The sequence below is a fragment of the Microchirus variegatus genome, assembly GCF_963457635.1.
Source record: "Microchirus variegatus genome assembly, chromosome: 4".
In the NCBI taxonomy this organism is placed as follows: Eukaryota; Metazoa; Chordata; class Actinopteri; order Pleuronectiformes; family Soleidae; genus Microchirus; species Microchirus variegatus.
In genome coordinates, this window is record NC_139805.1 from 20,099,326 (window position 1) to 20,127,275 (window position 27,950).

The 27,950-nt window shown below is 39.0% G+C and overlaps 1 protein-coding gene across 1 annotated transcript in view; it reads left to right on the forward strand.

The window, feature by feature from the left end:
- Positions 1-596: 596 nt before the first annotated feature.
- Positions 597-27,950, forward strand: part of atp8b3 (ATPase phospholipid transporting 8B3) — a gene marked incomplete at both ends in the record, with an annotated part of 29,894 nt that continues 2,540 nt past the window's right edge. Inside the window, 25 exons of the mRNA XM_083888219.1 lie at positions 597-633; positions 9,652-9,743; positions 11,656-11,769; positions 12,154-12,252; positions 12,868-12,929; positions 13,455-13,527; positions 13,815-13,885; positions 14,698-14,789; positions 14,872-15,030; positions 16,227-16,315; positions 17,154-17,347; positions 17,675-17,883; positions 19,728-19,759; positions 19,866-20,022; positions 20,257-20,445; positions 20,550-20,662; positions 23,091-23,258; positions 23,886-23,997; positions 24,107-24,182; positions 24,267-24,390; positions 25,290-25,476; positions 25,595-25,818; positions 26,320-26,403; positions 26,487-26,711; positions 27,717-27,855. Of these exons, the coding sequence (XP_083744345.1) occupies positions 597-633; positions 9,652-9,743; positions 11,656-11,769; positions 12,154-12,252; positions 12,868-12,929; positions 13,455-13,527; positions 13,815-13,885; positions 14,698-14,789; positions 14,872-15,030; positions 16,227-16,315; positions 17,154-17,347; positions 17,675-17,883; positions 19,728-19,759; positions 19,866-20,022; positions 20,257-20,445; positions 20,550-20,662; positions 23,091-23,258; positions 23,886-23,997; positions 24,107-24,182; positions 24,267-24,390; positions 25,290-25,476; positions 25,595-25,818; positions 26,320-26,403; positions 26,487-26,711; positions 27,717-27,855 (3,121 nt within the window). The remainder of the gene's footprint in view (positions 634-9,651; positions 9,744-11,655; positions 11,770-12,153; positions 12,253-12,867; positions 12,930-13,454; positions 13,528-13,814; positions 13,886-14,697; positions 14,790-14,871; positions 15,031-16,226; positions 16,316-17,153; positions 17,348-17,674; positions 17,884-19,727; positions 19,760-19,865; positions 20,023-20,256; positions 20,446-20,549; positions 20,663-23,090; positions 23,259-23,885; positions 23,998-24,106; positions 24,183-24,266; positions 24,391-25,289; positions 25,477-25,594; positions 25,819-26,319; positions 26,404-26,486; positions 26,712-27,716; positions 27,856-27,950) is intronic.

The window sequence follows — 27,950 nt, forward strand, 5'->3', positions numbered from 1 at the left end:
GGAGGAGTCTTTCTTGTCCACGGGGGTCATCATCCTCTTTCGGCGTCTAACAGGTCTGAAGCTACAGGTCCGTGAATGCAGCGGGGAGGAGCCGGTCACTGAGAGCTTGGGTCCAGGCTGGGCTGCAGGAGGCTCGGTGACGCTGCTGCTGTCAACCAAAGAGGAGGAGGAGGAAGTTTGGCTTGAGGCACCGGGGCTCCTCACAGTGGACATGGCACTGGGGGACAATCAAATGTTAAATTATTAGTCAGTCAACAACCTGGAGTGTTCTCTATGACATTATCAAAATGATGCATGTTAATTAACTGAATAGTTTATACTATTTATTTATATTATTGTATCTGTTTTACATCAGGCATTGTACTATTATTACTGTGTATATTCTAATGATATTATTATTATTAAATGCTAGTAACTATGCCATATGTACGTATATCTTATGTTCTTATGCATGTCATTGCCTGATTGTTTTTAAATGTATGCCATTTTATATTTGCATGCCATCACTGTTTTCTCCCATGAGTTACTATAAAGGATGTTTTATCTTTATCTTTGATTCATCACAATGTAGAGTAATTTAATCATATTTGATGACCATGCACAAGGAGGGATGCAGAGTCCTGGGGCAGACAGGTACAACAATGTGCAAGTAAATGTGAGGGATCTAAAGAACGAATTTGTCTTTTTTGTAGACTATGACCTTACCACATAAAGTAATTGGCAGAACAGAGAAAAGCGTTAGTGTTTGTAATCCAGTATAGGCTGCAAGTTTGTTTACACAGTTTAATTTCAAAATGCTTGATAAAAAAAATGTATCCAAAACAGAAAGTGAGCGGAGGAATTATCATTTATTATTATGATTATTATTATTATATTATTAATAATAATAATCATAATAATAATGATGATGATGATAATAAGAATAATTAAAGTTTTTTACCAATACTTTTAATAAACTTACCATACTAAGAAAGGATGACAGCTGATTTAGACAGGAACAGGTTTGTGAATTTGTCGTTGTATTTTTCTGTTTGTTTCTTTGAAAAAAAAAAGAAAAAAGAACTTACTCAGAAGGTAAACAGATTACAGGTCTTGTGGATGTCACCTGTTCGCACGGAGACGCCTGCGCTTCTTCTTGTCAGTCAGTCAGACAGACTGAGTGCTGCTGAGAGCAGAGCTGCAGGATGACATGCCTGCAGGGCGGCGGGCGCGTGCTTTTACTCTGTGAAAGCAGCCAATGGCGTCTTTCTGATGCACAGAGCGGAAAATCCAACAGCAACAGTGTCACTCGCCACACAGTCAAACAAACAGGTGAGGCTGAAATGAGTTAACTCGATGAAGTTAGATAGACTTGCTTTATATTTCTATTTATGTTTTTTTTATTGTCTTATTTTGTTGTCTTGCCCTTGTCTTCCTTTGCTTCCTGGTTTATTTTGTAGTTCTTTTCCCCGGTGTCAAGATTTGTTTCACTTCCTGTTCCGCCATGTTTCCTCCCTGATTGCCCACACCTGGTCCCAAACAATTTCACCTGTTGTTCCTCTCCCCCGTGTTTTCTGTCACTTAATCTTGTCAATTAAGGTAAGTTTGCCTTACATTTTTTTGTGTGCTCTTCTTTTATGACCCGGTGTGTTTCAGTCGCTGTCTTTTTGGATTCTGTTCCTTTAATTAAGTTGGGCCGGCCTGCCTGACCACATGACTCCTAGCTAAAATTCCAAAGTTAGCTAAAATGCCGAAAACTTTGTGCTAGTATGCTATATGTTGTTAAACATCAATCCATTATATATAACATTTAAAACAACATTGAATTAGAACTAGTCACATCGCATGATAAATTGGTCAAACACAAAGCATTCTGCTGTGACGCCACTTAATTTGAGGCAGTAAGTAAAAGGCCCTTTTGTGGGAAAACTCTCCAGTACATGGATGTCTTAATATGAGATGTACTTTTACATTTACAACCCATTGGTTCTTCTGTCCAGTAAATAGAATTAAAACTGATGTGTCTCGACAAACAAATGGGCCACACTCTGTGGTAAACCAGTATAAATGCGATGCTGGATGAGGATAAAGTTACTTTTTTATCAGCATCTAGTGGGCTGTGCATGTACTATGTGATTGATTAGTACGAGATATATGAAATAAAAGTGGCAGCTTGGGAAATGGCTGCAGATGCTTCCTCCTGCTCAAGTTACAGATGTATTTTCCAATTTGCCTTTTTTTGTCTGTATGGCCACCAACCCAAATCATATTTCCAGTTTTGAAAAGATTTGGGGTGAATGAAGCTGGTTTCTGAAACAATAACACAATGCAATTATTATGAAATGCTGTATGCTGACATGTCAAAGCCATACTGGACATGTTGTTGCAGTCACAAACGTCTATTTTACTGACCTCAGTCAACTTTTGGGGCCTTTTGCATGAAACCAGGATAAGGGATTAAGCTGTGATATGTCAGTTATCCTGGCTGGATTTAGTCAGTTGTTGCTCTGATCAGAAATAAAAGTGATTCATAGTCATTCATGATCTTCTGGGTGTATTTTACCTCAGTTTTATTATCCTGCATGGACATACTTCAGATAGATTGTGATTCAGTGTTATTTTATCTCTAATATAGTAATTTTTACGTGTATATGGGTTTTATGAAGACTGGTGTTTGTTTTGCTGTCAGTTTTTGATTAAAAAAAGGTTTTCTATGCAATATTATTGCACTGTTTACCAAATTAAATTAGATTGTAAATATGATTTCAGTGGAACAGTGGTTAGTGAGGAGCTCATTTGCAAAAATGTATTAGAACTGAGATTTTCAATTTTTAACTAAGGATACCTTGATTTCATTAAATGAAATGACAATGCAGTCATGGGCATCAACCTCAGTTTGACTTAAAACAACAACAATTATTTTGGCTTTTATAGTATAGCTGGATCAAAAGTTACAATGGTGAGCCACACCAACAGAGTATTCTGTGTGAACAACTTGTATAACCAATGAACCTCAAATCTAGTGGTATACCATGGGTGAAAGTTTCACTTCTAAAGGATGCAACATGCATCACAGTGGGTGTTAAAACACAATGAAAACACAACAACAGGGATGAATGACAGAGTTGAGTGCATTAAACTCGGATCATAATTACTGAAAAAAAGCAAGCATGTTAGGTAAACTCCACCCACAAACCTCCGACCTCCACCTCTGTTAATCTGGCATATAGTATTTAAATATTTAAAGTATTTTAGTATTGAAAAGCATCTGATTTGCCTTTTCTAATCTTTCACTTCCTCATAAGTCTCCATTATAAGCTGTTGCTCGCTTGCAGACACATACACTACATACTTCTCCATTTCTGCATCAGTAAATCTGTGATCGACATCAGGGGTAAAGCTTCTGTGTGGTGTCCTGTCATTAATGCTTGACACTGAAGCAGACCCAAAACACGCGCCGCAGTCCAGGTCTCATCATCCCAAAATAACCTGTGAAACCTCTAAGAAGTTCAGGTTAGCCTGATGAGAACATCATGACCCACATCTCGATGTGGCTACGCTGTATTTTAGAACTATTTTCAAGAGATGCCAAATAATGTGAACACAAACACAGTAAACTGTTACACCAAAATGGAAAAAAGGCATTGTACATGGGGACTGTTCAGAGTGAGTCTGGGAATGTCCTGTGTATGCTCACCTGTGTAGAAAAACAATTTGACTCATCATTACCACAGATTCCACACAGTGGTATAGTCCAACAGTCTGTTTTTTCTTTCAGTAAGATGTTCTCCAGATATTTAAAGAGGCAGTAACACAGTGGAGAACAGATTGGCTCCTGCTGATTGACACAGATTGCTTTAATAACAAGTTATATCATATCATGATCATGAGCACATGCTCACACAAATCTCGAAGTGTTTCAAATATTAAAAAAAAAAAAACATTGCTGCATTAGTCTAGGAAAAAAAAAACAAGAGCCAGTGTGCTTTTAGAAGAATAATTTAGGCCATATCTGTGCTGCACATCTGTGACTTTTGACGATGATTCATTATTGAAGTGCTCAGAAAACATTGTGGTATATCACAGTAGATCTGCGTAATTTCTTTTACCTCTGCCACTTTCTCATTGTTTGGTGACGGCCACATCCTGACTACATGCTGCAGATTATCTCTCTTCATGGGAATGATCTGTTCACTATGCTATATGTATATATCCTGTTTGCTGTATACAGTGTATGCTCGAGGTGATGCTTCTGAGAGGCAGTCAAAGGTGATATAAGAGCTAGTGATATAAGTGGGTTGTGTTTGATCGAGGCTGTGCTGGTTGTAGCTTGTCTGTGGACCTTTCTTGTCAATCACTGTTAAAGCACCCAAGTTTTAACGTGCCAAAATATCATTTTTCCACTTATTTCTGGAAAAGATACTGCTCCTTGCCATCATGTGATTATGTGTCTTTTGAAATTGATTTTGAATTATCTTCACTTTGTCTTCATATTGTCTATGACCTGGACTATGTGACACATAGTCACAAATTTATCAAAAGAGCGATTAATACTTACAAGAGGCTTCCAGAAACAAATCAAATATTTTGTGTTGTGCCAAATCACAACAAATACATACTCTCAAGGCACAAGGGATAGACCTTAAAGAGAATACACTGTTCAATGATGCTACATCAAACTCCTTGCACAGTTAATTAACCATTTGACAAATACTTGGTACCTGAGACTCGAGTTGGAATTGAGGTTTAGTGACTCAACTGCAACCAGGTTGTTATGTACCGCATGATGTGCAGTGAGACAAGAAAAACAAATGGTGTACAGGGTAGAGGCTGACTGAATTTTGATTTGCTGTGGCTGATGCAGATATCGAGAAAACTTCACAGAAACTGAGGGCCAGTATATGATGTTGATTGTTTTTATTTGTATCTCATATTTTGCTGGTTTTCTTCTTTCTACCATCTGATATCATGTAGCTGTTTTAAAAAAAATTTTTTTTACATCATGTCATTCTGTGTGGAGCACAGGAATATCTCTACAGAAGTAACATCAAAAAAACAACCAGCTCTACACTTGAAGGCTCCAGTGCCACATTACAGATGCCAACTGTCAAAAATAACAAAGGTATTGCAGTTAATTTATTTCTTTTATTAAAAGTTATTTTGAAAAGTGAAATGTGCTTTGCAGGACACAGTCTTGCTCACTTTTCACAGTTGTGTGTTCACAGAGCAAAGTGATACCACCAGTTGACTCATGGTTGGGGGTAGGTCTAATAAGTTTGTTCCGGTAAACTTTGATGTTATGTCACACCCCTCCCCCAACCACTGACACACAAACACCCACTCGCAGCCGCCCACCCACCCACAACTTACCACTATGTTCCATTTAAACAAAGCTGCTGTGTGCTGAACACTGAAACCCCTGTGAATTGGATAAACCACAGCTTTGCCTTGGCTTCATCTCAGCGTGTTTGACATCTGTTAGTGTTTCATGTTGAACATTATTTGTCTCGCAGCTCTTTTTCACTGAGGATTTTCGTGTGATTGTCATTATTGGCGTACATTGGCCTGATTCCCCCCCTAACCATGTTTAGTAGGGCCTTTCTATTCATCTCATGTGAAAACCTTACAGTAGTCATGTGTAAGATCTAAGAGAACACGGGCAGAGAGATTTAGAAGCTCAGCCCTGCGTTTTCTCACGCTGTGCTGAAAACCAGGTGCGTCTGAGGGTCATGATCTAGTGAGACTGTCAGATACAGAACTGGATGAACACAAACATACTCTGTAGTGGATGCTTGGCCTGTATTTTTCACAGTATGATAATGCGAGTAACTGTTTGTGGGTGTTCATATTTGTCAGTGTAAGGTTTTATAATGCTCTGTCATGTAGGACTACATTGTTATTTTAGATTTGGTTAAAAGTAACCATCAAGTTTTCCTGCAGAATCCATTGATATCTTGTATCCAGGTTGCTTTAGGTTTGATATAAAATAAACAACAGCAACTGGTCCAGTTCCAAGATCTTTAAAGCTGTCGAAATAAACAAGATGTGTCACGACTGTTGGCAGCACTTGGTCTGTTTTGGCAGATATCGTACAAAGTTGCATGATTAATGTAAGATTGTGTGATCCTATAATACTTAGGTTTGTAACGTTCCATCTTTTACTACCTCCAGCAAGGGCAATTAATAGATTTCTCAGCTGAATTTTAAATTTGATGCATTATTTTTATTTATGTATTTGATTAAATGTGCTATGTATAAATAAAATAACCCGACAAAATGTAATGAATGCAATTAATAAATAATATAGTTGTGCTATGGCCTGGTTCCAAGAATTTAAAAGCTGCCACTGTTGGCAGTGCTTGATTTGTTTTGGCACAACGTTGCACGATTAATGTTAAGATTGTGTGACCCTACAGTACTTAAGTAACTATCTCCATATTTCACTACGCCCAGCAGCGATAATTCATAGATTGATTCACATTTGAATGAAACATTTTGATATTTTATCTTAAACAGTCATCTGTTTGTTTTAAATGTGTACTGTGTATATAAACTAAAGAGAGAATCATGCTACTGTATGTCTGCCAGTGACAAGAAATGTTTATGTGGCCTCTATAAAAGGAGGCATTGAAGGTCTCGACACTAGCCTTTACTCTTTCAGCTCGTCTTTGTTTGTGAGGCGTGGAGACTGTGATGGGCAACAGTTTAACTGTGGTGGAAAAGCCTGGCCTGATGAGTGTCGTGCTTCGTTGAGGCCTATATGAACGTCTATGACACACCAACCGCACATCACCCTAACCACTCACATGTACAGCCCAGCTGTATAAATAGATAAGAAAGATTGCCCCAGATATGCATACACACACGCTCACACACACACACACACAAGTTAGACAACAGATTTACACACATTCAGGTGCCGATGCGTGGCCTTTGTGGGGACGACCTCACTTGCACAGAGAGGAGACGTGAGACAATGAGATATGAAACCACACAAGTGCATTTAACTGACACAGAGTAAAAATATATATGGAGTGAACTGCCTTCTGTCTTTTTTCAGGGGTGCCATTGTTCATAGTTTCACCTTTCTTGACATTCATTAGATGGTGACAGTGCAGTGACTGCTAGCCTCCACCAGATGGCATCAGATTCACAAATAAAAATGGCTTCCACTTGGATGTTGCAAAGCCATTCCTCAAACCTAAATTTGAAGATTAGTTTGAATAAAATGAAGCAAATCATTAAAATGTCTTTATCTAATACACTACTGTAAATACCTACTTTAAATACCTCTTTATAGAAGTTTTGAATACAATTTTGAAATTATATAAATTAATTAAATCAAATAAATGAGGCACATTTCCTTCACATCTTAAACTGCAAAACTGCATCTCTCGATATATTCTACATTGTATAAAATTCTCAGAGTATGTTTTCCAAGGGGAAAAACAAACAAGTGCAGCAAACTGGCAGATGGGTGTTCGCTTGGTCTCAATGCAAAGCTTTAAAGCTTTCACATTCCTGTAAAGCAATACTCCCACCGTTGCCAGGATGCAAACCTATTTCCATAAACACAAAGACAAAAGTTACCCAACTCACACAGAAGTTACACAAATTAGTTAAAAACAAATTCCTATAGTAATACTGTTTAGACTTCCTTTGTCTGGATTGATTAACTAAAACAAATGTTTTTACTGTTAAATACCTGAAAATGTGTGTTAAAGGAAACTGGTGATTTGATATGCTTATACCCAAAAGGCTTTAGAGTCCCTCCTCTGTTCCTTTTTTCTGTCCCCAGGTGAATAGCATGGTGAGGGAAGGCTTTACCTGGGAGAAAGAGGCGGGGCCTGCAACATGTTGCTCCAGCAGAAAGAAGACAACGACAAGGGAGGGGTTGGATGAACACAGGTGTGCATTATTATGAAAAGCAGCTGAACAATGGTTATGAAAATGGTCGAGACTCAAGACTGATGAATTGCTCGGCTTTGTCGCCTGGTTCCAAGGTGCTTCAGAGCAACACTGGCAAACAGGTGAATGCATTTCTTTTGGAATCTGTGGTGATTTTATCTGCTGCTAATGACAGAAGCAAAGGTGACATCAACACCTTCAGCTACTTTTCTGTGTAATGTTTTGTCAGAGGTGACACAGGTCGTTAATTACACAACAACAGGTGAAATACAGTAATCACTGTGCTGACATGACTGTGTGTGTCGTTATTCTCTCAGGTTTGATGCCTATGGATTTGTGTGTGCAGTCTTGGTTCTCTCTCATCAGGATTGCACCTGTAACTTCCAGCAGAGTTTCTTCCAGAGGTTGGTATATTTCTCTGTATTTCATCATATAAAAAAACACCCGCACACACACTGTTGCCTTTTACTTTTAATTCACCTTTCTAACATTTAGTTTAGTGATCAATAGAGAATGGTTAAGAACTGTAGTTGTTCGTGATGTATGGATCGTCACACCCTAAATCCTTTCCTGATTTTTTTTTTTTTTTAGTGTGTGTGAGTAGTTTATGGATATGCTAACCAAACTGAAATATTCCTGATATTAATTCAACTTTCATTTCACTTGAGATGTTTTACAAATGCACCTTCAAAAAGTTATGTGAACACACCCAGAGCACCAAAAAATGTTTTGCTTTCATAAATATTAATGGATGGACCCTTAAATTGCCAAGTTTTTGTCATGATGCACCTTCATTTTATGGTCTTAAAAAAGCAGCCTGATATATGAAAGATTAGCAGAAACATGTGTTTATATGTATTATAATTTTTGGAATGTCATATTTCATAAAATACTCTGTTCTTAACACCTAGAACACCAAAATGTGCTCATTAAAGTTCAAGCTATACAAATTGTCTAAATTGTTATTTTTTTTATTTTATTTTATTGTTTTAATTTTGTAAAACATCAGTCCTCATCATAAATAGCAAACATTTGCACAAAAATGACACATGAATGGAGGTGCCACTAACTGCACATTTACACATTTGGTAATATGGTAAATGCAGTGTTCACTGTTAACGCTGCAGGCATGTGCAAGCTTTTTTTAATTTAAAGCCAAAAACACAAAAATGTGTCTAAGGGTTAAAAATGTTTGAAGGGGTCACATTTTCTGTTGTATACCCCTTGAAGCATAACAGAGGTCTACAAAAGTCTACAACACAATGGTCACACAAAGCGTTGAATCTGGTAAGTCCCTGATCCGCATTCTTTATTACATTTACCTGCTGACCTCTGAATCTTTATCTCACTGTTTTGGCTCAGATTGCTATATTTTTATTTGAAAAATTCATGTTCCTGAACATTCATTGTCTAGATTGAAAGTTTCAGACCATGTTTCTTCAGGAGATGTCAGGATAATCTGTCTTTACTTTTCAAAGTAGCTTTCTAGTAAATGCTTATAAGTGTGCTGCGGTAAAAGAAAAATATTTTAATGAGATTTTAATTACCTCTTATATAATCCTCATTAATGCAAATAAACATTTTAATATGCCATCTATAAACGTTGACAATTTTACATACATTCTACCAGTATTTAACATCTTATTAATACTATACATATTCCACTAATTATTACACTTATATGGAATTATTTATATAACCATCTTATAAAGGATTTTTCAGAATTTTTCTGAAATGTAAAGTGTACTTATGTGTGTCTGACAGACTTCTCATGGGAGGTGAAGGCAAACAGCCACGACCACTATAAAGACAGACTGAAGAAATCTTTCTTGTGCTTCCGCTGGGGTCGGTACTCGGTGAGTCTGTTACGTTCCTGGCCTTGGGAAACAAACAGAGCCAAAAGTCTGTTTAACAAAGTGTGCCAGTTTTTATTGACTTCAGAGACGAGCAATGCCAAAATAACAAACAAAACTTATAAATGAACCTAATCTTACCTGCATTAAAGAAAAGTTGGAAAATAAATGTCAAAAACCTTACATATGCTTCATATTTAAAAACAGGAGAAAAGAAAGGTGAAATGAAATTGTTTCCCTCTCCTACTACTGCTACATTTGAATTAACAATTTAGTCAAAACACTATAGAAAGTTATCATTTACCTTTGACTTACTCAACTCAAACTTTATTTCTGGAGCACATTTAAAACAACCGGGGTTGATCAAAGAGATGTACAGACAATGAAAATGAAATAAAAACTGTCTCATACAGTGCTGCAGTTACAATAAATAGAATAAATAAAATAATGCTAAAACGCTTAAACACAGTGCAATAAAAGGGAGTTAAAATGGGGTTTATAATTTTGCCAGATGTTCAATTAAAGCCAGGGAGAATAGATATGTCCTTTAGTTAGGATTTAAAAGCCTCAATCAATACCGTGGAGAGGATGTGCCATGGCAGGTTGTTCCAGAGCCTTGGGGCTACTGCCACAAAGTTTAAAAACAAACAATAACATTTTAAAATATATTCTAAAAGCAACTGTGAGCCAGTGCAGCGACGCTAGGACAGGGGACTTGTCGTCACGTTTACCAGAGAGGAGGCGGGCAGCTGCTTACACTTTTCAAGTACAAACTTTCGCAAGAGCAACAAATCAACAACTAAGGTTTCAAACTTACCTCTTCTAAATCATACTATTATCAACATCAATTTGGAATAACAGACTAAGGCTGAATCCCAATTCCACCCCTTAGCCCTCCCCCTTCCCCCTACCCCTTGTTTTTGCGCGTTCATGTGAGGGGTAGGGCTGTCTCATTTCTCATAAGGGTTAAGGGGTAGGGCCAAGCCGAAACGAAGCTTCTTCAGGACCGCACTTGAAACGGAGGGCTTTGAGGAATTTCGCAGCTTCCGCCGCGTCACCTGCCAGCGAAGTTTGAAAGCTGGCCGTTAAAGACTTTTGAATTACTAGCTAGTCGTAGCCGATGCTATCCCGGTGTTCCTTTCGTAAGTGGTTAGCTAGCTGCTATCGCTATTTTTTTAACATTAACAAATTGTGCCGGAGTGCACAGTTACGTCTTCAGGACAGAACAGGAGATTCTGTCCCCGCTCTCCTCCGCTCTGTCTGCGAGCAGCTTTCTCCCTCTGCACCGTGTGTGCGTGTGTGTGGTTATGGTAATGCAGCGGGTCTGCAGTCGCTGTAACTGTGTGTGTGAACACTCCTCACGTCAGCGTCGCCGCCGATGTCGTTGGTTAGCAGCTGACAGTCGTAAAAACAGAAAAATAGCCCAGGCAACAGACATTACTTGTGAGGACGGCATTTTTGGATTGTTACATCAACAAGCATCAGCTTGTTGATGTAGCAGTCTGCGAGCGTCAAGTCCGGACGACGTGATGACGTAATGGTGTGTCTCATTTCTTAGGGGAACGTTCGTACCCCTCGCTCCCTCAACTCTGTTTTGAGGGCCAAGGGGAACTCCGACAAAGGGGTAGGGGGAAGGGGGAGGGCTAAGGGGTGGAATTGGGATTCAGCCTAAGGTTTTGTTTGCAAAGAGTGAGCAGGAGGCCCAGAGTGCAGGTTTGAGGAGTATTCATATAACGCACACACAAAAGGAGGAGAGAACTGCAAATCGTATGCCAAACATGTGGCCCGGGGTCATAACCGTACCCAATCATCTGTTAGCATAATGAAGCTTTGAGAAACCAGTTACTGTGTTGACATGACGTATCCCTTGTGCTTCTATCTTAGTCTCTGTTGCTCTTCTCTCTGTGGTTGTCAGGACAATGTGGTGCGCAGCTACAAGTATTCCCCTCTGACCTTTCTGCCCCTGATGCTGTTCGAGCAGTTCCAACGAGTGGCTAATTTCTATTACCTGCTTATGGTGACGTTGCAGGTTAGTTAAAGGCTCTGTTACTTGCTTGTGGCTCCACATTGTGTGTATGTGTGTTTAATATAATATAAATTTATTTTTATCTATTTATTCAATTGGAACATTGCAAATAAATAACAAGTATTATGTAGATATGCCAGTTTATAGCCATTGGCCATCTGTAGTCCTAAGGCATATTGATTGAACAAGATGAAACAAAATAATAAATATATAAACATGACAATAACACCAACAAACAAGGAAAAGCAGACTGACCACTAACATGTGATGTAACGCAGCAAAGCAGTGAATAGGACGTTTCAACATGTTTCAATGTGTGTGGTTACATTCCCCCCCCCGACCCCCTCTCTGTGTATCCATCCTTAAACCCTTATATGTGGTTTCCAGTGTGTCCCCATCATTTCAACCATACCCTGGTACATCGCCATGATCCCTCTTCTTGCTGTCCTGATCGTGAGAGGTTTGAAAGATTTTGCCAATGACATGGTGAGCTCACCCACTCACTTCCCTCATGCCCCCCGCACTCTGTCACCCCCTCAATGAAGGCACATGCTCACACACAAATGCATGATCTTAAACACAAATATACGACCGGCCGCATGCATGCATTTATGCACCTGGCACTTAGGCACATGTGCACTTTTCTCTCCTTCATTGTCCTCATTGACTCCTTGTCCTCTCCACATTGACAAAACCAGTCATCCCAGTAGCATTAATTTTCCCTCCTATCATTAAAGCTTTTCCTTTTAAATGCAGGCGTGATGTTTTGCATGGAGAATTCTCTGGTTAAGTGCATCACTGAGTTACGGTCGTTAACAGCTCTGGGTGAAACGCTTGCTTGACCCCTCTCTATTGACTAATCATTTAGGTGAGGGTATAAATCTCCCAGCTGGTGTCACTGTAGAGTCCCATAATGATGATTCTCCTTTCTCCTCTCTGCTATTCCACCTTTCACAGCCACCCTCACTCACCCTCACAAGCCCTCTCTCCATCACTCTCTTCCTCCTTCCTTGTCGCACTTTCTCAGTCTATCTCTTTCTCGCTCTTCTCTCATTCATTTGTTCTCACCCAACTTTTTACCCCTCTCCATCTCTGGTCCAGGCAAGAAGACGTAGCGACTCAGAGATTAACTCCCGACCCTGTGACATACTCATCTCCCAGAGGTGAGGACAAAGGCATTGTTATTCTCTCAGGACTCGGTGCAGTTCCCCTTTGAAATAGCTCACTAATGAAGCTCTAATGAAGTGTGAATGAGTGAATCCCAAGATGATCCTTCTGTGCATTAGAGCCCAGTAAAGACACAATATTTTGTCTTCTCTGGAACTTTAAGACCAATTTTTGGGCAACATCTTGTCTTATATCGACACACATTTTTCAGGAGTGTGTGTTACAGCCCTTATGTCTGTTTTTTTATTTTATTTTTTTACCTCTGGCCGACAGTATCAAAGCATCATTAACCCTTTATCACCCAACCTTCAAAATGTCCATCTGGACTTTTTTTTTGGCTAATATTAACCATAAAATTGATGGAAAAATGTCCTGTGCTTTTGCCCATTTTTCCAGAATTAGACACTGTACAGTCTGTCCATTCCTAAATGTGTAAAGTAATTTACAACATTTTGTGAAATTTACATTTTTGGTGCTTCATACGCTACAAGATGGACACATTTTTCTCCTTTCTCTATCAGATTTAAGGCAGCACAGTGGAAGGACCTGTGTGTGGGAGATATACTGCGAATCCACAAAGACCAAGTCATCCCTGTAAGAGACTCTATTAAAAAACTAAACTGAACAAAACAAAGGTGTTTTGTAGAAAACTCTTTCAGATTAACCAGGTTGTGCCAGTAGAATAGTTGCTCTACTAATTACTTGTTAGGCTCTATAGTAGACGGCTGTAATAATGACTATTGTGTTTTAACAGAAAAAAAAAAATCAGAGTATCCTTTTTTACATTTAAACTATTTAAATCAAGCACTATTTGTCTTCCCATAGACTCTCCACTTCTGTCTCTCTGTTTTATCTTGATATTTTCTCCCCTCTTCTCACAGGCGGACCTTCTCCTCCTGTGTAGTTCAGAGAATCACAGTCTCTGCTATGTGGAGACGGCGGACATCGATGGGTAAGATACTCTACTTCTTGTCCTCAGTTTTTGGTGGATATATGATCACTAACAGACCGCAAATGTACAGTGAAGTCAGACAGAGCCTTGCAAACCGGCTCGCTAATGTAACCCATTTTGCGTTGACCAGCGATATGTGGTCAAGCAGCACATGTGACCGCACGACTATTAATCAAAGTAGAAGAAAAGAAGGGGAAATGTTTATTGAGTTGCTAGTCTGTTTCTTGTGCAACTGGTTGAGACTGTTCAGATAAGTTAACAAAAAGGAAAAGGTAATCTCAAGCTGATGTTTAAAAATGTTTTTCTTAAAATGAGCACTTTATTTTGTTGTCTCTATATATAAATGCTGCCCTTACTAGGGTTTGTCATATGTTGTTCTTTTATAAGAGAAGAAAATCTGTAATTTGATTTTCAAAAGCCATTTTTAGTTGTCAAACTAAAACATTTTGATATTGTACTTTTCTCATATAAACATTTATTTCAGAAAAAGATTGGCCTATTTTATAGGCTATTTTTATTTAAGATATTTTTTTTTTATATAAATGTGCACCTTATGGAGCTTTGATTTTATAAAAGGCACTGCTGTTATACAGTGTTTATTTACATTTTATTGTTATTTGAGTAGTTTTCAATAAAACTACTCATATTTGGCTTTGACTTTGACTGAACATTTCATTTCACAGCTCTCAATTTGCGGAAAAAAACATCGGGCTATATATCGTATATCGATATTCAACCTTAATATATCGAGATATGACTTTTGGTCCATATCGCCCAGCCCTAATTGAACATCTGTTTTTTTCTGCAAACAGAGAAACCAACCTCAAGTATCGGCAGGCACTGGGTGTTACTCACACAGAGCTCACCTGTCACCCCTCAGAGGAGTCCCTTGCAGCTTTTGATGGTAGTGGTTTTCTTTTAAGAACTGAAGTTTTGAAATGGATCAAAAACCTTTGTGAGGCCAAGTGTATCGTCTTATTTTACAGGTGTTGTGTTCTGTGAGGAGCCCAACAATCGCCTGTATACCTTCAGAGGGGAGCTGCACTGGCAAGGAGAGTGTCATCTGCTGGACAATGAGCACATCCTCCTGAGGGGAACAGTCCTACGCAACACTGAGTTTGCCTATGGCTTGACCATATATGCTGGTACGTATAATTTCTGTTCTCGAAAATGGGTATATGCCACTGTTGGTCTGAGTTGAGGCTGAGACTCAAAGGTCTAGTGTGTAAAATGTAGAGGGTTTATTGGCAGAAAATGAATATATAACACAGGAGTTTCCTTGTATTGAGTATAATTGCTTTAAAATAAGAATTATTTGATTTCCTAAGCCAAAGTTTACAACACAAATGAAGAACAGCAGCTCTGCCTGCATAAATCCAATGTATAAATCAAGAAGAAGCAGAAGGAAATGGCAGGGAGAGGGAGAGAGTGGAAAAGCAGTGATTTGTGAAACAGTGTTTATCATCCTTTTTGGTGTTGATTGTAGTTTTCTGACACACGTGGGAAAAGGGACGGTCAAGCAAAGGAGTCTTTTTGTTTGTTGCAGTCTCATCATTAGATGTCTCTCGTCCTTATACACTGGACCTTTAAGTCACAGTATTGGGCACTTTGCCCCAAATATTTAGTTTCTAGTCTAACATTTCTCTCCTCAACCTCCATTTTACCTTCAATGACAAATTTTATGAAGTGGAATATATTGTACTGCTAATTATGGACAGTACTTAACTCTTGGTGAAGTGGTTCTGTTAGCGTCTGGCCGATTACAAGCTCCTCCTCTCTTTTAAGTGATCATTGATCGGATATTACTAAACCGGGCAGAGGTGTCATGGATGTCACTGCCATGACCCTTTCAGTTCTGGTAAAGCAGATCAATAGATCAAATTCCTTCAGTTTATACCATTCATGAGAGGATGTCTATTGGTGTGACCCCAGTTTAGCCCGATTATAACTCTACTTGACATGGCTTACTTGGCATACTTGAATCAAAGGTTGATTTATTGTCATCGTAAGTTTGAATCAGTTTTCTGTCCTTGAATATTGTTACGCATTCAGCTCAATGTCTTTCCTCACTCCGTTTGTTTGAGACAAACACCAGTGAAAATCATAATGTAATATTTTTATCGATTGGTGCAAGGAAGTTTCTCTCTTTCCTCTAACCTCGGCAGTGTGGTTACACACTCAGAGCTGATAGGGATTCAGCATCTTGCTCAAGGCCATATCAGCAGATACTTGCTCACACAAGGACACAAACTCTGACCCTCTGGCTTCTGGGTGGCCTCCCAGCTCGCGCTACCAGGAGGTCTCATCATTTAACATCTAATAGCAGTCTGTTTTGTGTCAGGCACTGACACCAAGATCCTGAAGAACTGCGGGAAACTGACAGTGAAGAAGACACAAATGGAAAAAGTTTTCAACAGGCTGGTGATTGGGGTGAGTGAGTTAACACCAGGTTAGGTGACTATACCACACACTGTGTTGTGCAGTTTAAACTGTAATGCATAAGTTTTAAATATAGACGAATATCGCAATGTCAATGTTATAAACAAATGAGTTTGTACAGTATTGGTTAAGCCTATCAGCTCCACACAACTCTCTTGCTGTGTTTCGAAGTATAGCAGTGATTTGTTTTATGTCGAGACAGACGGCAGCAACATTGCACTAGTAAGATGAGACTGTGGGAAACAGGTTGGATTATAGCTGAAATTAGGGGTAACTTGATACTACAGATATTGATATCAGTCCAGTACAGTCTTCTTCCTCTTCTGATAATAACACATTTTGTACTGATGAAAAAAAAATGCTGCTCCATCAGCGTGACAGACATGTACAACCATCACTCGCTGGTCTCCTGACACGGGTGGTACGTGTCTGTCTTTATAGCATGTTTCTTGTTTCTTTTTCTAATATCTGATCCAGTGTTTAGTATACAACTGATGCTGGTATTGTATTGGCTCATTCCTTCCTAAAAACATAAAGAAGCGTCCACAAAGAAGTGAATTCTACTGCTCAAAAACTGTATAGCAGTTTGACCGGATAAATGCTCCTGTCTGCCCCGGTGTTGTCACTGTATACACACAATCGCTCCCAGTCAGGTCTGATAGTATTGATTGACAGAGCTGTTTTCAGATGAAAGCCACAGCAAACAAATCACGTTGCATCGTTTCTGTTCACAAAGACTAATTGAAGGCAAAATAATATCAACAACTAAAAGCATCAAAAGTTACACTCTGGAGTTTTTATTTAAACTGTCTATATTCTGCATCTACAGATTGTCCTGTGTGTGCTGCTGTTGGCTGTGTTTCTTGCCATTGGCAGCTGTGTTTTTTCGAGTCGGATCATAGGCCTGACAGAGGATTTGGATTTTCTGGTGGTTAGCGGCAATCCGGTCTACACTGGCTTTATCGCCATGTGGAGCTACGTCCTCCTGCTCAGCCCAGCCATGCCTGTAGCCCTCTACATCTCGTAAGTCATCCATCCATCATCTTTTACTGCTTTATCCTCCACATGAGGGTCACAGAGGGCACTGGTGCAAATCCCAGCTGACATAGGGCGAAAGGCAGGGTACACACTGAACAGGTCGTCAGTCCATCGCAGGGACACATTGAGACAAACAATCGTCCACCCTCTCACTCACACCTACGCTCAATTTAGTGTGTCCAATTTGCCTAATCCACAAATCTGCATGTTTTTTGACTGTGTGTGGGGGAAAGCAGAGAACATGCAAACTCCTCCACACTCACACTCAGGTTTGTGTATTTAAACTGTTTTGCATACGTGTCCTGTCCACAGGTTTGATCTGGTCCACACGGTTCACAGCCTCTTCATTAACTGGGACATAGAGATGTATTGGCAGGAGGCAGACAAACCGGCCCAGGCCAGAAACACCTCACTGAATGAAGAGCTGGGCCAAGTGGAATACCTGCTGAGTGACAAAACTGGGACACTAACCCAGAACCGTTTGCTCCTCAGACAGTGCTGCATAGCTGGGGAGATCTATGGTAACAACAAAAGCCAGAATTGTGTAAAACTCTTGACGTCAACATTGGATCTTTTGTTTGATATAATGACGTTTTTCCATCTCTTTATTCAAATTCAACAAGAATACAGAAGATACATTTTAATAGCAAACATTTCCTAGAAAAGACTTCTATGGGCTACGTATAAATGACTGAATGATTGTATTTGGAAATTAACAGAAAAAAATAGGCATGAAATGCATTTTCAACTTCTCAACAAAATGAAGAGATTGAATCTAAATTGAAACAACCATATACCAACTCCATTGTTTTCTGTCTGAAACATATTGGGCCCCAGTCCCTTCTTTATATTGTCTTTAAAAGTAAATATGACTATCGATGGCTTGGATTGTACATAATGTTTCCTCTCAACTCTTTGATTAATTTTAGTGTAGTCGTCAACAAGCAGAGATCGAGAGTGAAGCAGCAGCAGAGAATTATGACATGATGAGAGGAGACAACACGTGTCTTACATATCGGCCACATGGCTGAGTATTGGTTAGCACTGTTGTACAGCAAAAAAATGAAGTTGCTACTCGGTCTGACCGAGGGCCTTTCTGGATCCAGTTTACATGTTCTCCCCAGGTTTATTGGACACTCTAAATTGACTATAGGTGTGAATGTGTGGTTCGTCTCTGTGTGTTGGTCCTGTCATGAACTGGCAACATGTCCAGGGTGTACCCCACCTTTCACCCTGTGTCAGCTGGGATTGGCTCCAGCTTTTCAAATCAGAGACTGAATGAATTATTTAATGAATTATCTATTGACAACGAGAGTCCACACGTGTGTATGTCTGCAACTTCCCCTCCACTTTTATCACTACAAAAACACCAACCTATAGCCAGCTCAAGGCTACAGCAAAAGTGCATACTGTCTTTCCTCTTTCTTTCTATTTGATTTACTTTCAGTTTCTAGAGGATGAAACTTCTTAATGAAACATGTTTTAAAATGCTTCTTTACAGGATTGTATTATAAATTTAATTGTCAGGAAAGTTAGGATGCCAAATCTTCTGGTTGTGTAAAAATTCAGCTCTGCTGACCTTGAACTAAAGTTCAATATAAAAAAAAAGATGAGTGCATAATGCTGTGCATTGGAAAAAATTTATTTAAAAATAGAAGGGACATGTGAAACAGTGGTGGTAGTTGGTGCCACAGTGGAGCAGAGGTCTCATAGTGATGTTACACAAACCACAGATGAAACTCATTTCTCAAGAGAGACGAGAGGAGACACTTAACAAGCTCATGTCCAACAGTCATGAGTCCATCTACTAAATATTTAACACTAGCTCTGCCCACAGAAGACGACCTGTAACTGAAACCTTGTCCAAATCACATCAACCATATGTCGTGTGTCTGAGTCATTTCCTGCTGCACTCTCTTTCTCAGATTTATCATTTTTTGGCCACATTTTGAGTCTAGTTATTATATAGTTATTTATTTTTATCTCTCTACATTTTAGTCTGTTTATATTCATTTTTAATTTTGTAATATTGAGAGCCTGACCTTTTACAGGATTTTGATTTATTTTTTGGCAAATCTATTCTTACATTGATGTTCATTCAGTTCACTTTATAATTCATTTTATTAGTTTTGTTTAATTACCCTATTTATTTATTTTTATATATAATTGTAAACATGTTTTATTTTTAGTGCTTTCTTTTGTTATTGTATTCATATTTTTTAGCCTGTATTTTTCCATCATTGCAGATTACTAAGATTTATGAGTGTTTCCTCAGTTATTTTTGTTTATATTTTATCATGTCAAGCACTTTGAGTTACATCACACTCAATTAAAATATATGAATTGTTTTGTCCCACTTCCACAGGAGATGTGTCCATTCCAGCAGAGGACATAGAGGTACCAAAACTCAAAACCCCTCCATACACATTGCCAATCTAGTCACAAAATATTATAATCTTAAAATTCCTGGTGCCATATTTTTTGCCCCCTTCTGTACGTGCAGCTCATGGACTTGAGCTGGAATCCATTCTCGTGTGGCACTCTGTTCATGTCAGCTCCCAGTCTGGTAGAGAAGCTCAGAGGACAACAGTGTCCACTCAGCAGACAGTTTTTCACAGCATTGTCTTTGTGTCACACTGTCATGGCCGAGTGGAAGGAAGGTGAGCTTTTGTGTGTGTCGTTTTTTTTTGAGAGACAATGAAATTCATTGTGTGATTGTCAAACCTAAATGTCAGATGCCCAAATATAACAAAAATGTGTGACAAAAAAAATCTTATTTTTTCACAGTATTTAACTACAACTGGGCTACTGCTCTGAAGCTGACATGGTAACGAGCACAGATGAGGTAACTAAACTGTGTTTACCTGTCTTCTGTGCTCATGTAATTCCTCCAGAGAGACCAGTTTACCAGGCCGCATCCCCAGACGAGGAGGCTCTTGTTGGTGCAGCCAGGGAACTGGGTTGGGTCTTCCTCTCACGGACAAGAGACTTTGTTGTTGTTTCTGAGCTGGGTGTGACTCGACAGTATCAGTTGCTGGCGCTGCTGGACTTTACCAGCAAAAGGAGACGCATGTCTGTACTGGGTATCCTCAACCGAACAATAACATTTATGCTTGATCAAATGCTGTGTTATCCAGTGGCTCTTTTCAGAATAAATGTACATTTTACTTGTTTTTGTGTTTTGCAGTTCGGGAACCAGAGGGTGGGTTAAAGCTCTACTGTAAAGGCGCAGACATGGTGGTCATGGAGAGACTGCAGAAGGACACACCATTTCAGGAAAGGACAGAAAGTGCACTTGAGGTGAACTGGAGTTTGTTTTGAAACAGCATACTGGAATGGGCAGTGTAACTGCTGTCTGTTTTTACACCAAAGAAGTGTTGCATACTAATAGTTCACTTAGTACCTACCATACAAGCCTGTTGTGACAGTGTTTATGAACTGGTGTGGCTTCAGTTGTTCAGGTCTATGTCCAGCTGACTGCTTGAATATGCTTTTTATGCATATTCCAAGATGGAAATGCAAGAATTCACTGGCCTCAAATTGCAGAAGAGAGAGTCCACACCTTAACCTTTTAGAATCTTTGGGATGGGCTGGAGTAGACTTAACACACCTGTCCAACTCTCCCATCATCAAATCTAAGAACTTGGCAAAACATTAGGGCTGTAACGATATGCGTATCGAAATCGCGATACTCAGAGCCATGAACCTGTCTCGTGGCTGAGAAAACAGAATCGCGAAACGCCCTTTCTAACTCCAAGTTATTTTTCCAGTCAGCCACATGATATGAGCTGTTAGTGCTACCAAACTTATTTTTATTAGGGGTGTCAAATTATCACGTTAATTGTGATGTTGTGTTTTTTAACAGCAATAATCTCTTCTTTACTGATGGTGACGCTACCCCCGGTAGCGACAAAAGCGTCATAAAACCATGTCTAACTTTAACAAACACAGACCCACAGAAAGGTCACAGAAACGCAGTTAAAAGCTCATATAAACCATTCTTATGTTCACCAAACACAGTTAAAACACAGATGGATCAAACCCGCAGGAACAGAAAAAACCCATTACAGCGCACACATTGAAAAGCGGCACCGGAGCGTCAGCGTGATTATGTAAACAGCGGAGAATTCACAGATTCTAACGGTACCATTTTTATCACTCTACGATCAAGATTCACGGATCCAGCCCCAAAATAAGTGCAAAACAACAACTGACTTTCAAGAAATACAAGCGGAAATGTTGTCTTACATTTGCTGTTTACCAAACAAGTTATTTCCACCGGAAAAAAACTGCTTCTCATGAAGAACAACACTTCCCAGCATGCTTTGGGGACAAATCCCGGTCTGATCGATCATTTACTTTGTATTTTTCAACAGTATTATTTTGTTACAGAAAAGAGAGAAATCTTTGGTTATTTATTTATTTATATTCAAATCTGTTCAGTGTTGTACATTTTGTTGCTATATAAGTAAATGTTTAAATAAAATGTTTTTTAAATTTAAAAAATATTGTGGAATGTAACGAATCGTGGGTCAAAAATCGTGATACAAATCGAATCGTGAGTTTGTGTATCGTTACAGCCCAACAAAACATTAATGCAAATGTGGAGTGCCCTAAACGTTGCATAAGCTTATCAAGGTGATGCCAGAGCGCAGAGGTGGAAAGTAACGAAATACATTTACTCAAGTTACTGTATTGAATACTTTTTTGTGTATTTTGTATTTTTTAAGTACAATTTAAAATCAGGATTTTGTATTTTACTTGAGTACGTATTGACTCAAGTATTGTACTTAGTTACTTTATAAGTCCTATCCGTTACTGAGTAAAAATAAAAATTCAGCCCAATGAAGACCTACAGGGGGGAAATATACATCAGAACCAGACGAATGATGATGTGATTAGCACTGGCGCGTGAACATAGAGGGTGCGCGCCAAAAGTGACGTAATATCCTGTGTCGTACCGGGTGCGTGAGCTCCAAAATAGTTTTGGATTTCTGACCCCTTGTCATATTTCTACTATGCTCACACCCCACGCAAAGTAACTTTTACTTAAAGTACATTTCAAATGAACTACTTTTTACTTCTACTTGAGTACATTTTCAGATGACTACCTTTACTTGTACTTGAGTAATATGTCATCAAAGTATAGTATAGTACAATATTTTAGTGCTTTTTCCACCTCTGGCAGAGCAAATACATTTTGTAATCAAAGATGCATTTTTGTGACTTTGCGGTGTATATGGTGTCGGGATCATTTTAGTTAACATTTAAATGGTAACATTCATCCTTTAATCTGTTCTACTTATCCTTTGAGCCTAGCTGGCATTGGCCGTGAGTTGTTGTACTTTCAGGTGAGGTTGCCAGCTGATGACAGGGACAACTTACAGAGACAAACAACCCCAAAAAACACTCACACTCATGAGTCTCATGACACTAGTATCTGGTGTGATATGATTTTTTTCTTGGGATGTTTTGCCTTTTGTCTCTCCTTCTTTCACTTAAATCATGATAAACACATTAAATCATTTTTTTAACTTATAGCTCACATAACCAGAGAGAGAGAGAAATGTGTCCAGTGTATTATGCTCATGAGACCAGCTGAGGCTTGTAAGCACGCTTACATTTTTTATCTTATATTTCCCCTGCTGATCCTTCAACTCTGTCTGTAAGATCCCTCCATAAATAATGTGCAGCCAGTCAACTAACCTGTTAACTTATCTTCCATCAGCTATTTTCTCAGTCCTGTCTGAGGACTTTGTGTGTTGCTGTTCGATCAGTTTCTGAGGCATCTTGGGAGCAGTGGCGCAAAACTCTGGCCCAGTCTGCTGCCATGGCAACCTGTGATCGTGATGCACTGTTGGAGAAGCTGTATGAACACATGGAGACGGAGCTGCAGGTGAGGTGCTCAGTGATGTGTGGATGTTAATTGTCAATCCTCCATTTTGAGTGGTATAGCTAATCATTGACGCAACATGATCAGCAACAATAACACTTTGAATAATGTTGTGTACATTTTCTAAACTCATGTCTTTTCCTCCTGTAAGATAGGTTAAAACAAATACAGGAAGTACTAAAGGAGTGCTCATATATGTTTTACTCAAGTAAAAATACTATTACTTTGATGAGATTTCACCAAAGTAGTAAGTAAAAGTAATCTCATTTAACATATGTGCAGAGTAAATGTTCAGGAGAGGAGTCCTTCTTGTGTAGTGCAAAACAGGGATGTGAATATCTCAAACCAGTTGTTTTTACACATTAAAGTGCAATAATAATAATAATAATAATAATAATAATAAAAATGTAACATTTATATAGTGCCTTTCAAAAAACCCAAGAAAGAAGTAAAACAGGAAGTATACCACAACAGTGGATGTTTGGAAAAAATAAAGTTGTATTTAAGTAATAAAGTCACAAAATAAAACAGGCATGGCACATGACATTTAAAATATTTATGGTGGTATAATGTGTCATTCCTTGCTTTCCACTTCTGCTTGAAACAAATGCTAACTTTCAAGTTTTGCAGCTTTTGGGGGTGACAGCCATAGAAGACCGGCTTCAGGAGGGGGTTCCTGAGACTATTTCCCTCCTTCAACATGCTGGGATTAAAGTATGGGTACTAACTGGGGACAAAAAAGGTATTATGATCATCTGGCATCATTTTGACTGTTGCCCTGAACTGAAATATAACCTCACTGTGGTTTTCTCTCATTTCCACTACTCCAATTTTTTTCTTTGCTTTTGTAGAGACTGCAGTGAACATCGGATATGCTTGCAAACTACTGGATGCTGATACCAGATTACTGGAATGGCAGGAGCTGAGGTTAGCAATGATAAAAATACACAAACACACACATATGCACACACTGACACCATCTCATTGATCTTTGTGTGTTTGCCCCTGCAGACAAATACTCCAGGCCCCAGATCCCAGGGTCAGTTTCCAAAAGGCCAGACAGGCGGAGGTTTGGGCTGTAGACAAGGAGACGGCCAGGCCAAAGACTGCTGTGGTCCTCACTGGACCTGAGCTGGTAAAAACTGCCCTGGACAGCAAATTGATTACTTTTCAAGTTCAGAAATGTCTGAAGAGCTGTCGCCATATACATTACTGTGCAAAAGTCTTGGGCCATCATTAGATGTGTTGTTTTAGCAATGCTATGATGACCATACAGTATCATTATGTCTCAATTATTTTATTGGAATGAATGTTTGAGTCGAACCCTAATTTCTTCTGTGAAAAAGGTCTGTTTCACCAGGTTTATTCAATTAAAAAATATTTTTGATAGTGTATTTTATACATTCACCAGCCACTTTTTTAGGTACACAGTTACAAATACACATTAAAGTTTTAGGAGTGGCAATCCGTGTTGCCTTCCTGGCCATTCTCCTCTGACCTCTGGCACCAAAATGCATTTTCACCCAGACAACTGCCACTCACTGGATTAAAAAAAAAAAGAAAAAGGTTTTGACCATTCTCTGTAAGCACTAGAGATGTTTGTGCATCAAAATCCCAGTAGATCAGCAGTTCCTCTCTGGCACCAACAAGCATGCCACATCACCTTTGTTCCCCATTGTGATGCTCAGTTTGAGCTTTAGCAGGTTGTTCTGACCCTAAATGCATTGAGGTGTGTGATTGGCTGATTACATATTTGCATTAACAAGCAGTTGAACATGAGTACCTAATAAAATGGCTGTTTATTTGTTCTCACTAGACTATCTGAGATGTTGGCCCTATGTAAAACATCTTTGAACATTGTTAAAAGTACTGTGTTCATAAATAAAATGTAGTTATATCAGTTTAACATGACTATTGGTTTGAAATATCAAAGGTGATGTCCTTTAAACTTAAAAACAAATATGGTGACTCATGTAAATACACATTGAAAGATATTCGTACTGCACTGAGATGTTTGACGGTGTTATACCCTAGGTAGAGTTTGACCAGAGACCAGAATGGGGCGCTAAGTTCATGAGTCTGGCAAGTCTGTGTGAGTCGGTGCTGTGCTGCCGTGTGACGCCTGGGCAGAAAGCTGACATCGTCACAATGGTCAAGAAACACACCAGCTCTGTAACCATGGTAATTGGTGATGGTGCCAATGATGTAAACATGATAAAAAGTAAGTCAGGTGATGGGGAAAGATGATGACAAAAAAATGTTTGTGCTAAACCATTGTGAAAAACCAGCTGATCTGTGTATTCTGTTTTTCCTGTCTTTTTTTAACCGTCATCCACCAGCGGCCCATATCGGTGTGGGACTGGCAGGAGTGGAGGGAGGTCAAGCTGTGCAGAATGCAGACTTTGCCTTGTCCCAGTTCAGGTTTCTACAGAGGCTGTTACTGGTCCACGGGCGCTGGTCATACAGACGCATTTCCACCTTCCTGCGCTATTTCTTATTCAAGACCTGCAGCTTTGCTCTGGTGCACATATGGTATGGGTTCTTCAATGGCTTCAGTGCACAGGTTAGTCACATGTGGAATAAAAGTGTTGCCAAATAGCTTTAAAGGTGATGTATTTAAACTCTGTGAACTTCTATTCTTGTCAGGAGGGGGCAGGGGGCCGTTCAAGTGAAAAAAGTCCTGTTTAGTGATTAGAAATTAAAATCATATCTCAATCATCCATCATGATGTTGCAATTAAAAATATTTAGGATGATATTGCACACAAGTAAAAGTGTTTTGATCGATGGTTCACAACAAAAAATAAATATTTATGATGCGAAATTAATATGAATAATATAATCTAATTTTAGTATTATTATAAAAACATTGTTCACTGTTGGTCCGTTTGGGCCAGTTTTCATTGTAATTTTAAAACAAGTGAAAGGTCACAAGATATCGACTGGGGAGCCCCATGTGGCCCACGGGCCGTGAGTTTGAGACACTGTTTTCGATCATCGTAAGTCCTGTGATACAGTTAAGTGAAGCATGGAGCAAACGCTGCACATTTCTTTCCCCCATGTAGCGGCTGTATGAGACATGGTTCATCTCTCTCTACATAACCACCTATACAGCGTCCCCACTTATATGTATGGCCTTCTTTGAGCAGGTATCTCTTTTTTTTTTAATGCCTTATGAGTTAATATTGATTTCTGTCGTAATACTCCATGAAGTTGGCTCTTTGCGTCATAGGATGCGAGTGCAGAAAACAGCCTGAAGTATCCAGAGCTGTACAAGACTGGACAGAGACGGGAGCTCTCCAGCCCTCTGATGCTTTCCTTGTCGCTGCTGTACGCTCTCTATGCCTCGCTTATTCTCTTCTTCATACCTTATGGAGTTTTCCACAACACAGCCTTTGACTACCAGACCATGGCCGTCACCGTCTCCATGGCAGCAACATTTACTGCCACGATTGAGGTCAGGGTCATGTATTTCATTAAAAATGTGTCCAGGTGATTAAACGTCATTGCACAAACAAGCAGTATCACAATTAACATGTTGCTTTAAATGTCCGGTGTGTAACATTTAGGAGGGTTTGTTGGCAGAGAAAAGAATAAACGGCCCATAATTATGTTTGAATATGATTATAATTGCTTTAAAATAAAAATAATTTTAGCCTTTTATGTGTAGCAAGGGCTTTGCTTTATTGATGCTGTTTCTACAGCAGCCAGAAGTAAAGAGGCCTGGAAGTCCAAACAATTATTACAGAGCATGAAACACTTTTACAATTCAATTCTGTGGCTTTTGGTCATTTGTTTCTGGATTTCTAAAAATTATTGTTTTGCAGGTTTGTTTTAAAAAAATGTTAAGTTGTTTTAGGATTTGTAAAAGTGTTTTTTTGTAGTAACAGTTTGGCCTTCCAGGCCACCATACAGAATAGACAGGATGCTTACTTTTCGATAAAGAAGAGTAGCTCTGCCCACATTAATCTGATGCATAAACCAAGATGAAAGCGGAATTGGCAGAGAGTGGAAAAGTGGAGAGAATTGTGAAAGAGTTTCCATGTGAAGTCTGCTTATGATATAACTAGCACAGTCCTTTACAAACATATGATCATGAACTATTTACATCATACTGTGATGTTATATTACATCATCTTTGACTGACACATGACATAATTGACAACCTTTTATCCATGCATACGTTCAGAGAAAATAGCTCAAATTTAAAACCTTTTTTAAAAAAAAGTTAAGAACTCAATAAATGGCCGTGGCAGCAACTGAAAATTTAAATTAGAATGACAATAACTATGATTTAGTTGTTGAAATATAATGTGCAGGTTTTCACTTGTAATTGGAGCAGCTGCATTGTTGTCACAGCTTCATATAATCGTAACAAACAAATGTATTTTCTCCAATCATTTTGTTTATAATAGATATATGCACTCGTACTAATTGCAGTATCTCTCTTTGTGTGCTACAGATTATTCTGGTGACGAGATACTGGACAAAGTACAATTTTTTAGCTGTGTGCCTCTCTATGTTGCTGTTCTTCATCTTTACCAGGATCTTCCACAGCTCACTCTTGTTTCAGAGAGCACCCAGTGACTTCTTCTTTGTTGGTATACAGCTCCACTCACTGCAGACACACCCATTATTCATTTCTGAGTGGCATTGCTCCTGCCTGTGGCCATGTTAACACCCTGTTACTGTAGCA